Consider the following 13,249-nt stretch of genomic DNA (forward strand, 5'->3'; position numbering starts at 1 on the left):
CCAGGATGGTCTCGATCTCCTGACCTCGTGATCCACCCGTCTCGGCCTCCCAAAGTGCTGGGATTACAGGCTTGAGCCACCGCGCCCGGCCTCGAGAAATCTTTTAATATAGCTTTTTATATGTATTTTATGTATGCTGATTTATTATGTGAAATATAGTTTTGTTGTGAGAACCCACCAAAATTTTTGAAAAGCATGTTCCTGAACTATAAAAAAAAGTTTAAAAAAATTATTATTCCTTCACAGTGGAGCTAAAATAGGGACTAATTTGTATCCTTTAAAATTTATTTCATTTAATTGCTGGGAAAGTATTCAGATCTATCTGGAACTTCTATGTGACCTCTATTGCTAATGACAAATTAATCACAGAACATTAGAGGAGAAAGGAACCTTAGGAATCTTCTATCACCCAGCACTTTCCTTTTCCATTTAAGCAAACTGAAGCCCTGGGATGGTGAATATCTTGATCATTAGCTCTTACGTGCCTTGTATAAATCTTCCATGCCATCAAAAAGCTAAACACATGAAATATAGAAAATAAATTGTTTTCTGCCATTTCAGTAAATTTAAGTGAAGCAAAAGACTCACAGGTTAGATTTTAAAGAGATGTTTTGAAAATTGACTCAGTAAGATTGAATGTAGAAGGGAGGGCAAAGACATATTTAACAAATACAAATAAAAGGCAGATGGGTTTTCATATTAATAAGAAATATTTGAATTCAAGTATAGAAAGATGAAAATTATAGGATGTAGGAAAAATACCCAATATATTATTGCTAGAAGGATATGATTGTCCCATGACACATCAGGTTGGTCAGAAGGGTATAGAAGTATTAAACAACATTATTGAATGGGTAGATCCTGCAGACATATTTAACCCTGAACTGTCCTTTGTGCTGTCATGAACTTGATTACATACTATTTGGTCAAGAAATAATGTGAACACATACAGAAAGTACAGAGAAGATTCTTAGACCACAGCTTCCCTGTATTTCAATTACATAAATGTACTAGAAATAAAAAACAACACAAAACTCTTTCTCTTATTTGCTTTCCTCTTTAATTTAAAATGTTTGCTCCATTTTAAAGAGGAAATCAAAACTGTGATTGTATATCATCTGAGAATTAATAGCAAGATGTAGTTGCTTAGTTACTTAGGTACTTTATTTAAAAGTTTCAGGTCCCCTACAGATAAGTGTAGTCACCTATATCTGAATTGTTCCTCATTCTCCAAAAAGCATATGTATCAATAAATGGAGCATGTAAAATCACCTGTAGCCCATGCTTAATTCATATAACTGCACAAGAGTGAATACTACAACTAGAAATTTTAAATTTGAGGATGGTAGAGCTTATTCAGGAGTCCTTGCAAGAGGTGATATGACAGAGTGTATGATGTGGCAGAAAGGAGACTATGTTGGGAATTTATTGGTGCAGAAGGGGCATAAGTAAACTCCCAGAAGCATAGGTGGTGTTAGAGACCTAGTAGTTTAAAGCACTAAGGGATCAAAAGGGTGTGGGGAAGTGTGCTGGAACAGATGTATCCTTGAAAATTCCTTCTGGCAGTATGGCAGGCAATTTTAAGGTTAGTAAGTCTTCAAATAAATAAATGTAATAAAGAGAAGATATGATGTAAGCCTTACTGAAACAAGGTAGCAACACTGATTCAGAACATTTACCGCTCCCCCATTATAACCCCCAATAAAACAGTAATTTATAAGGTCTGATGCTAATGAAAAGATAGGTAAGTGTACCAATGCAACAGAATAGAATCTCAGATTAGACACACACAACCCTCTTTGGACATGTGACTTATAAAGTTTCCGCTGCAGGTAAGTTTTTTCAAAAATTATTGCTCTAGCACTCAGATATTGATACAGAAAAAGCTCAAGTCTTGACTCCTAAACAAAAAACAATGCCGTGTGAATTCTAACTCTAACCATGAAAGATAATACCATTTATTTGTAGGAACATTTTCAATTACAAATTCAATTTATTTTATATTTACAAGTCTGTTAAGATTTTAAAGTTCTTTCTAGCACAAGTTTTGATAATTTGTCTTGATAATTTGTCCATTCATTTTGATAATTTATCAATAGTTTTGACAATGGTCTTTCCAGTCATTTGTCCGTTAAGTTTTCTAATTTATTGGAATTAAGTTGTTTGTAACATTGTAATAAATGCCTTAATTTGTTTGTAACAAATTAAGTTGTTTGTAAATTCCTACATTGTTAATTTAATGACTGTAGGATATCTAGTGATGTCGGTAGTTTGTGAATTCTATTTTCTTTTCTTTTTTGGGGGTTGGGAGGACCGGATCTCACTCTGTCACCCAGGCTGGAGTGCAGTGGCACCATCACGGCTAACTGCATCCTTAAACTCCCAAGCTCAAGCAGTCCTCTTGCCTCAGCCTTCCTGTATCTGGAACTGCAGGCATGTGCCACTGTGCCTGGCTAATTTTTTTTAACATTTTTTTTTGAAGAGACAAGGCCCCATTATGTTGTCCAGGCTGGTCTAGAACTCCTGAGTTCAGGTGGCCTCCCAAAGGGCTGGGATTAGAGGCATGAGCCACTGTGCCCAGTCTCTCTGTTTTCTTGATCAGTCTACCTAGATATTTTGTTTTATTTCTAGCTGTAGATTTGTTTATAGGAAAGTAGTGTGAGGTATGTGTTGATTAGCAAGTTCAGCAGTTTATTTTCCAGTTTGCCAATGGTGGTTGTTTTTTTTTTTTCCATAACCGAGCATTGTATTTAGTGAAGTCAATATGAAGATGATTATGTATTTCCTTTTCAATTTGTTAAAAGAATAAATTATGTTGGATGATTTCCCAGTGTTAAACCATTCTTACACCCTGGGTTTCACCCTAGGGGTAATTATCTATAATCCTTTTTATATATTCCTGGATTTAATTTTTGCATCTATGTTCATGAGGGAGATTCATGTATATTTTCTTTTTCTTGTTACGCCTTGTCTGTTGTTTTGTTTCATTCATTAGACACTTAGGAAGGTACTTCTTTTTTTGGAATTTTCTATGATAATTTGTATAGGATTGTTATTATATTTTTCTTAAATCTTTTGAGTTTCTGTTGCTGGATTCATATACATTTATGGTTATTATGACCCTTTATGAACCATCCTTTGTTAATATTGATAATCTTGTTCTTAATGTTTATCTGATAATAATATATCCATTTCAGCTCTTTTGTTACTATACGTATGGTATGTACGTATGGTATGTATTTTTCCATTTTTCAGTTTTAAGCTAGTTGTGTGTTTGAATTCGTTGATGTAGACATAATATAGTATCATTATCCAGTCTGACAGTTTCTAGTTTTAAATATTCTGTTTATAAATTATGAGAAGGAATGAGATTATTATGTGCGTGTGTGTATATATATGTGTGAATATATGTGCATGTGTATGTGTGTATATACACTTAAATATAGTATGTGTATATCTATATGTATATACACACGTACACACACACCCCATATATATCTGTATGTATATATCTGTATGTAGATACATACACACCCCATATCTATCTATCTGTATGTATATATCTGTATGTATATACATACACACACCCCATATTTGTCTGTATGTATATATCTGTATGTATATACACCCATACACACATACCCCATATCTATCTGTATGTATATATCTGTATGTATATACATACACACACACCCCATATCTATCTGTATGTATATATCTGTATGTATATATACACCCATACACGCACACCCCATATATATCTGTATGTATATACACACATACACCCCATATATATCTGTATGTATATATTTGTATGTATATACACACATACACACCCCATATATATCTGTATGTGTATATCTGTATGTATATATACACACACCCCATATATATCTGTATGTATATACCTGTATGTAATAAACACATACACACCCACCACATATGTCTGTATATATATACCTGTATATATATACCTGTATGTATATGCACGCACACCCCATATATGTCTGTATGTGTATACCTGTATGTATATGCACACACACCCCATATATGTCTGTATGTATATATCTGTATGTATATACACACACCCCATATGTATCTGTATGTATGTGTCTATGTATACACACACATACACACCTCATATATATCTGTATGTATACATCTCTATGTATATACACCTACCCCATATATATCTGTATGTATATATCTTTATGTATATACACACATACACACACACACCCCATAAATGCTTTCTCTTTGGTTCCATTGACTCTTAATAGTGGTGCATATTTTTTTGTGTGTGTTGCATTATTTGATATTTTCTGTCAAACACTGTGTATAAAGGAATGGTACAGATGTTGGTAATTAATATTTAAACATGGAAATGCCTTTTCTTCTATCAGGGCATTAAATGGGTATTAAGTTGATATAATATGTAGATGAGGTGGTTTGAGGCTTTAGTATAGTAACAGAACAGACATGGAATTTACAATTGAGTGATTCTAAAATTTCATATTATCTCCTTTATAAGGATATTGTCTCTATCTTTTTGTATATTCAGAGTACACATACACATGTATAGCAAATTGTCATTTATTAATAGCAAACAACCCAGTAAAATATATATAGAAAAGTTTTTAACAGGCCTAGCTAGAAAAAAAAAATCACAAGGATCTAACAGTTGCCACTCATTAGAATTATTCTGCATCAGTAAATGGAATTGTTGTTTTTAAAGATGAATAAAATTAATAAAGCATGCATATGAAATAATACATTTTCCTTTTTTTTCTACTCATATTAGCATCTGTTGCTCAGATTTACCAGCCTCCAATTTTGAAAAATAAGCTATTAGTTTGTTAGATATTTAGTAACAATTATAACCTTCATTTGATTTTTTGAGGTAAATATTAAGCTTGGCTATTTATATTAATATCCTGGAAGGTATAGCACAACATAAAGTAGTGGCTTTGGATGTATTTTAGGAATTTTGCTTTAAAAAATTGTTTATAACTAAATTATTTTCTAATTATTTATAAATCTTGGGCATTGAGAAAAATACTGCTTTTACAGATTCTTAGTGAATTTTACTATATTGAGTCAATCAGAAATAACTTATTTATGAGTAGCAGTTGTCTTAGATTTATATGTGTTGGGAAATTCATCTGCCATTTCAACTTAAAGTGATAGGTTACATAAATCCATTTTATCTTTAATACCATGACTAAAACATCACTGGAAAAACACTTTTAGTAGATAGCCAACAATGTATTATCTTCTCCATTCTTTTTTTTTTTCTTTTTCATTTCCTTTTGAGACAGCATCTCACTATGTTGCCTAGGCTGGTCTCAATCTCCTGGGCTCAAGTGATTCTCCTGCCTTAGCCTCTTGAGTAGCTGGGATCACAGATGTGCAACACTGTGCTGGGCTTGATCTTATCCATCTTTAATGTAGACTTATTCGACTCAAAAATAAATGAAAACAAAACTTTATTTTATGTATTTGTATTTTTAGAGATGAGATCTTGCTGTTGCCTAGGCTGGAGTGCAGTGGCGCAATCATAGCTCCCTGCAGCCTTGATCTCCTGGGCTCAAGTGATCCTCCTGCCTCAGCCTCCTGAGTAGCTAGGACTACAGGCTCACACCACCACACCTGGCTAATTTTTTTTATTATTTCTTATAGAGATAGGGTCTTCCTATGTTGCCCAGGCTGGTCTCGACCTCCTGGGCTCAAGTGATCCTTCTGCCTTGGCCTCCAGGAATGTTGGGATTGTAGGCATGAGCCACCATGCCTGGTCAAAACAAAACTTTATTACAAGACAAACATTTTTTGAGGTGGTAGTTTTTTCTTCCATCACTTTTCTTCTGGTCATCTCTATCTTACTTATATATAGGATTTTGTGGTTTATATTTTTACACATTTTAAGAGGCAGAAGTTTCTAGCCTAAATATTATAGGAAGTGTTTAATTTTAAAATTGTATTAGTAAGCACTTGTTTTCATCTAGATGATATAATGCATTTCTGATTCCACTTACAGAATTTCACATTCACTTTTTTCTTTCTTTTTTTTCCCCCTCTAATTTTAGGATCCTTGTCGTAGTCTTGCAGGAGAAAATTGCTGCCTTTGATAGCTGTACTTTCACGAAGAAATTCTTTGTCACAAGTATGTACCAATTTTTTTTCCCTTCTTATGCCTTTGGGTTTATACTAATTACTTGACACAATCAGAAAACTAACTAATTTTCTCAACAATATTTAATGTTTTCAGTTTTGATGATTTTCTTGTGATTCTGTGGATGTTCTCATTGAGTAATATAATTGTATGATATATATTTTCAACTTTCTAACACATTTTCTTTATATTACTAAGCAAGCTTTGTTGTAGGTTACCTCAGTTTCTCCCTACATACTCTCCTTGAGTAATTGTGATTTAGTTTCATGTAGCTGTTTCATACTTTCAAAGCAATTGTTAAATTGCTTAACATACCGTATTTTTATACATTGTACCTTTACATATGAGCAAAATTTGTTTCTACTAACGTTAGTATCTGTCATTTAACCAAAAGGTTAAAAAACCATATTTTTCAAATAATTACTTATATTTTAAAAGAGTGTTTAAAAACCTTCAATACTGTTAAATAAACTTACGTACTTATAAGGCTGTAAGCACAATTTCCTTTAAAAGTTTTGTTTGTGTTTGTAAATTGATAATATTTGCAGCTTTTCTGTGGGAGTATTTGGCAGCTTGAGATTTTGTAATAGGAGAATTTGTGGTAAGTCCTCATTTGGGTCAACTTACAGATTTTCTGTGTGATGGAAAAAAATGTAAACATGTAAAGCCTTGGAAAATATATTGGCAGAATCAGTATAGAAGTTGGCACATTTTCAAAGAAAGCAATTTAGCAATTTCATATTACCAATTTTACTATAATTTCTCAATTTAAACCATATATGACAGAGATAAGAGTGGAAAAACCTTTTACGCAGAAGAGAGAATAGAGTATGTATTCTTCTTAGTTTTTATTGCTATTTGAAATGGTTAAATGTATCTTAAATATATAAATGTCTTCAATTTTCAATAATTTAGCCTATTATGTAAACATGTAATAATATAGTGCTATGGCAAAAATACTGTATCTTAATTAAATTTCTAGTGCCACAGATATGCCATTTCTTTTCCTGTAAAGGCCAGAAGCAATAACTTTTTATTTTGGGAAATATATACATGTATATAATTAGAGTAGTGGTATGATAAACACCCATGCATTTATTATCTAGTTTCAACAGCTATCAAATAATGGACAGTCTTTTTCATTTATACCCCTTCCCCGATTATTTTGAAGCATATTGCAGGCATTATAGAATTTAATTTGTACATATTTATTATCTACATCTGAAAGATAAGAACTTGAAAAATTACCAAGTGATTATATAATTATCCAAACTGCAGTCTTTTGATTTGCACAGTTGCCATACTGGATTTAACTCTGATCAACATATGTAAACTTGTAAAGTCCTGAGTGAACACAGATATGTGGTTATCTTGTCTGTTTACTACCAATGAAACTCCCAAGGTTTTTGGTACACCAAAGCCTACTTTATGAAAGTTTAGCGTCCTTGCTAAATCTTTTCTGCAACTCAATTTTCATAATTCTTATGTCCCATTTAATTTGAATCACTCATTATTCTCATTTTGTTGGAGGTATATTTTTCCTTTGTCTTCCTGACTGGAATGGCCTTTTCACTAATACCTCTTCTCCTTATGATGTTTTAATCCTATGTATCTTTCTGGGCCCAGTGTAGATAGTAATTCTTATATGAAGTCTTTCTTGACCCCTTTAGCTTACAGCAACTTCTTTTAAATCCCCTAAAGATAACATTTCCCACCGTCTGTTGGCAGAACATTAGATTTTCAACATGCTTTGCAAATCAGGATTCCCTGATCAAATATGCTTAGAAAATGCTACCTTCTGTTGAGACTGGCAATGGTGATTAGTATTTTGTCTGTTTAAATTTATTTAATACATTTCTTTATTTCCCATATTTATTTGATAACAGACCTCATTTGTTACCCAACACCCTTTGGGAATGCTTTTGTAGTATGTCATCTCTGCTTCTCTTAAGGCACTTACATTCTATCTTGTATACATTTTCTATTGGTTTGCCGCTAGACAGTAATCTCATTGAGAGGAGAGTTACTCAGTTTGTTTTGGATTGAGGAAATAAAGTTTTACCATGGAAGGCATAGTGTGTCTATTATGTCCTTGCCAACATAAAAATATTAATGATTTTTTTGTTTTAATAATAAAACCCAGTTCACTAAAGATGAATACATTTATCAAAATTATGTTCTGGTTTCAAAGCACAAGTTTTTCAGGATGTTTAGTTAACAAAAATGTTTGTGATAATAGTATGTCTGAAAATGTAGTGTTTCTCTGCCAACAGTTATCAGATGAGGAATAAAATTATTTATATAGGATCAGTACAGATCTTTATATGTCTGAGTTGGAAATTAAAAGTAAGTGGTGAATATTTTAAGAAATGAATACACACACACACTATATATAGAGATAAATGAAATTTCTCTCTTACAAGTCACATTGGGGTAAATCCAGAAATTTTGGAAAGAATGAGTTTGTTAGAAAATTATGTCTTCATAGGCGTCAGCTCTTGAGTATCTCTGTCGTATCTGCAGTACCTCTCCTGTCTATCTCTAAAGGATTTCCTCTTTGAAAATGGGATCTTCTGTTCTGCAAACTTTTAGTAAGCACGAAACATAAGTCAAATTTGATAAAAGCAAACAGGAGACTGACTGAGTTGTTAGCAGTTTTTCTTAATGCCTTTCATGCTTTCCTTTTTCCTTAATGTCTTTTTGGGACATCTTTGCTATGTATTCCTGAATACTTCCCCCTGAATTGCTGGACCACTGAATAGATAAAACAAGTTTTGTTAAAGCATTAGTCTCTCTTGTATTCTGTGAATTCTTCACTACAGGAAGAAGAGATCTAGAGGGGTCAGTAGTGTTTGTGGTACTGTAGAAAGGTACTTTAAAAGTGAAATACAGCTTTTAGTTAAGTCCTGGTCAAGTGGCCGGAGGTCCACAGTGATGAACTTTTACTAATTCCTGACCCATAAAGATTATCACTTATTCTTTCAGAGTAATGTTTGCATAATGGTTCCCATGGGTTGGGCATTCCTTAAAATCTATTTAGTGTGGATTTCATAAAATCTGAAATGTATGTTACTTAAATGGTTAAAATGTTGAAAAAGGAGTAGTAAATAAAAGTACATTCTGTCATTTCTGGGAATAAATGTTGGAAATAAGTGTAATTAACTATGTATATAAGCCCAGTAATGTCTTTTTTTTTTTTTTTTTTTTTTTGAGATGGAGTCTCACTCTTTTGCCCAGGCTGGAGTGCAGTGGCATGTTCTCGGCTTACTGCAGCCTCCACCTCCTGGGCTCAAGCAATTCTCCTCCTCAGCTTCCCGAGTAGCTGGGACTACAGGCTTGCACCACCATGCCCGGCTAATTTTTGTATTTTTAGTAGAGATGGGGTTTTACCATGTTGTCCAGGCTGGTCTCGAACTCCTGAGCTCAGGTGATCTACCCTCCTTGGCCTTCCAAAGTGCTAGAATTACAGGCATGAGCCTCCATGCCCAGCCAGTAATGTCTTGGTGAGGAAAGATGTTTTTAATTTTAATATAGTTGTCAGAAGGTAGGATAGTGCATATCCTTGGGAAGAATAGTGACTGAAAGGGAGTATAAGAGGGTGCTTTGGGGAATCTATAATGTCCTTTTTTTGTCTGGTTGTTATTTATGTGTTCAATATGTGTTCACTTTGTTGATTTGGGTAATGGTGCATGTATATTATATTTCAATACACACTTAATATGAAAAAGTTCAGAAAGCAACAGTAACATATGTTTGTGATTTCTTTCTTTGTACTCTGGATACAATTTGATGTAGCCTTTCACTATAGGTCCCCCTTACCTGTTCATCTACAAATACCCTTACCAATACTAGTAATGTATTTTATTTCATATTTCTGTTAGGAAGTATGTCATTCTTAGTTACAAATTATTTTTCTTGAAAACCCTAGGGGTCAAATTTATGCATATGACATATGATTTTAGGTTGGTAAGATTGATGATATTCTGCAAATATTTGAATGAAGGAATTTGGCTGATTTTCTTTGAAATTACAACTTCCTCTAAAGTGATTTATATCAATATTTAGAACAAAATTTACCATGACCAGATTTTTAAAATTAAGGAACAAAGGGTGCCACTTCATAAGTTGAAAGAATCTTATTTTCCTCCAGTTTCTCCATCTTCTCCCTGTTCCTTTCTATAGACTGAAACTTTTGTCAGGTGAATCCTATGCCTGTAAGCTGGTTTTGCCTGTTAGACTGAAAGGTATAGGATATAGAGATTGGAGGACAGGATACTGGGATGTAGGGAGCAGGTGGGACAGGGTACACTGAGATAGCATTTGTGGTAGTTCATTTGCCTGTAGCACATAGTTTTTCTCCATTTATTGGTACCTAGTTCTTAAAGTAGGACTACATAGCCCGTGTCAAATGACAAGATCTCCACTTAATGAGGATGTTGTTTTGATCATGCAAGCAGTTATCTTCTAAAATAGTTTGAAAAGGTTTTGTATAATACCTTTTTAGTGCATTGGTTATATACGAATACAATGAAGGGACTGTAAAATAAGTAGAGACAGTTGTGTCCATCAGAGCAAGCATCATGGGAATTTGTGCCAAAGGGTGGAAGGAACAGGTAAAGAGAGCTGATAGAGGACTGTTAATGGAACGAATCCAATATGATGAGAAAGGAGACACCTTTGTATTTGGATATAAAGAAAAAGTCGCCTTGGGCAGCTGTCTGATGTGGAAATCCAAAACCCATGTATGATTAGGAAAACAAAAGACAAAGACCGATAGATGTCATTAGCAGTCATTTTCAGTGTTCTTAAATTGAAAGGTAGATATGAAGTCTCCAGAGAGATCAAAGGAATGTACAGTAAGCAATCTTATTCCATTGGTGTCTGTTTTTACTTGGAGGAGAAAACTTATTTCTTATAATCTTAGTGTTATTTCTTGGTTTTAATGTGTTCTTCATTTATGTTAATGATTGATAACAAATAGAACAAATAGGAATGGAAATTTTACTTTAAAATGCAAAATTATCTTTAAGTTTTGAAAGAGGAGCTTTGCTTTTATATGAAGAAACAGGTTTGTATTATTTATGAGAATTCATCGATAGGTTAGTGTGAGTTCTAAGTTCAGCTTACATTAAAAGTTAGACCTATGTTTGTCTTTCTGGGTTCTCCATAAGATGGACAAGGTCACTATGATGTTTTTAGGGCATGTGCTGGTGCTGGATACATAGCGGACACTCAGTGAATATGTATGCAATGAACTAACTTGTGACTTTTTCATTCTCTGCACACAGTTCTCACCCATTGAGTCTTAGAATGGCAGTACTCTGAAATTCATGGTATGCTTCATATACATGAAAAGTAAACCAAAAATAAAACAGGAGTTTTAAACTCAAAACTCATAAAAACTTATGAGAGTTGTTAATCAGCTGTATGATGGTTAAACAAATCTGTGAAATGGTATTTAATGTTTTATATGCTTATGTGTTTTTCTGGGGAGGATGTTCACATTTTTATTGTTGTTGTTTTTTGTTTTTTTTTGAGATGGAGTCTTGCTCTGTCACCAGGCTGGAGTGCTGTGGCGCAATCTTGGCTCACTGCAACCTCCGCCTCCTGGGTTCAGGTGATTCTCCTGCCTCAGCCTCTCAAGTAGCTGGTATTACAGGCGCCCACCACCACACCCAGCTAATTTTTGTATTTTTAGTAGAGATGGGGTTTCATCATATTGGCCAGGATGGTCTTGATCTCTTGACTTTGTGATCCGCCTGCCTCGGCCTCCAAAAGTGCTGGGATTACAGACATGAGCCACTGCACGCAGCCATATGCCACATTTTATCTGATCATTAGTTGACAGATATTTGATTTGTTTCTACTTTTGGGCTGTTGTTGATAATGCTTGTATGAACACCAGTGCACAAGTTTTTCAGTGGACATATGTTCTCTTGGGTATGAACATTTAGCTACAAGTTTTTGTAATTTTGAAATTTGAATTTCCCTGATGGCTAATGACACTGACCATTTTTAATGTGCTTATTTGCCATTTGTATATCTTTGTCCATTTTAAAATTATTTGTCTTTTCAATACTGAGTGGTAGTAGTAATTTTTGTATTATAGATATGTCACTTATCAGATACATTTTTTGCAAAAAATGTTCCCTCATTCTTTAGATTGTCTTTTCACTTTCTTCTTTTTGTTTTGTTTTGTTTTGTTTTTGTTTGTTTTTGAAACAAAGTCTCGCTGTCTCCCAGGCTGGAGTGCAGTGGCGCAATCTTGGCTCACTGCAAGCTTTGCCTCCCGGGTTCACGCCATTCTCCTGCCTCAGCCTCCCAGGTAGCTGGGACTACAGGCGCCCGCCACCACACCCAGCTAATTTTTTGTATTTTTAGTGGAGACGGGATTTCACCGTGTTAGCCAGGATGGTCTTGATCTCCTGACCTCATGATCCACCTGCCTCGGCCTCCCAAGGTGCTGGGATTACAGATCTGAGACACTGCACCTGGCCTGGTCTTTTCACTTTCTTGATGGTGTCCTTTAAAGCATGTTAAATTTGCATTTGTTTTGATGAAGTCCAATTTATGTATTTTTCTTTTGTCCTATGTAAGAAACCATTGCCTAATCCAAGGTCATGAAAATTTGCAATATTTTGTTCTAAGAATTTAACTGTTTAGCTTTTATATTTAAACCTTTGTTCCATTTTTGTATGTGGTGTGAGCTAGGGGTCCACCTTCATTCCAGTCTAAATGCTTTTGCATTTGGATATCCAGTAGTCCCAGCACCATTTGTTGAAAAGACTTCTTTCACCATTGACTTGTCTTGGTATTCTTGTTGAAAATCAGTTGACTTATAAATGTAAATACCTGTTTTCTTAAAAAAAAAGAGCTCAGACTTTTTATTTGTCCTTGCCACGAAAAATAAGGCAAAGTATCACAGAGGGTAGTTCAGTTTTTTTGTTTTTTGAAATGAGTTCAGGTCGCCTCTCCATTAGGACCACTTTCTGGGAGGATGCCATCTAAAATTGCATCATGCTTGTGTACCTTCTTAATTACTTTTTTAGTAATGGAAAAATATAGTGTGCTTCTAAAAAA

At 34.1% G+C, this 13,249-nt stretch overlaps 1 protein-coding gene across 1 annotated transcript in view; it reads left to right on the plus strand.

Annotated features, from left to right (window-relative positions):
• BCAS3 (breast carcinoma amplified sequence 3) overlaps nucleotides 1-13,249 on the plus strand; it is a 655,658-nt gene that overhangs the window by 131,700 nt on the left and 510,709 nt on the right. Inside the window, exon 5 of the mRNA XM_011953652.1 lies at nucleotides 6,084-6,160. Coding sequence (XP_011809042.1) covers nucleotides 6,084-6,160 — 77 coding nt within the window. The remainder of the gene's footprint in view (nucleotides 1-6,083; nucleotides 6,161-13,249) is intronic.

The sequence above is a fragment of the Colobus angolensis genome, unplaced genomic scaffold (assembly GCF_000951035.1).
Source record: "Colobus angolensis palliatus isolate OR3802 unplaced genomic scaffold, Cang.pa_1.0 Scaffold37, whole genome shotgun sequence".
NCBI classification, from domain to species: domain Eukaryota; kingdom Metazoa; phylum Chordata; class Mammalia; order Primates; family Cercopithecidae; genus Colobus; species Colobus angolensis.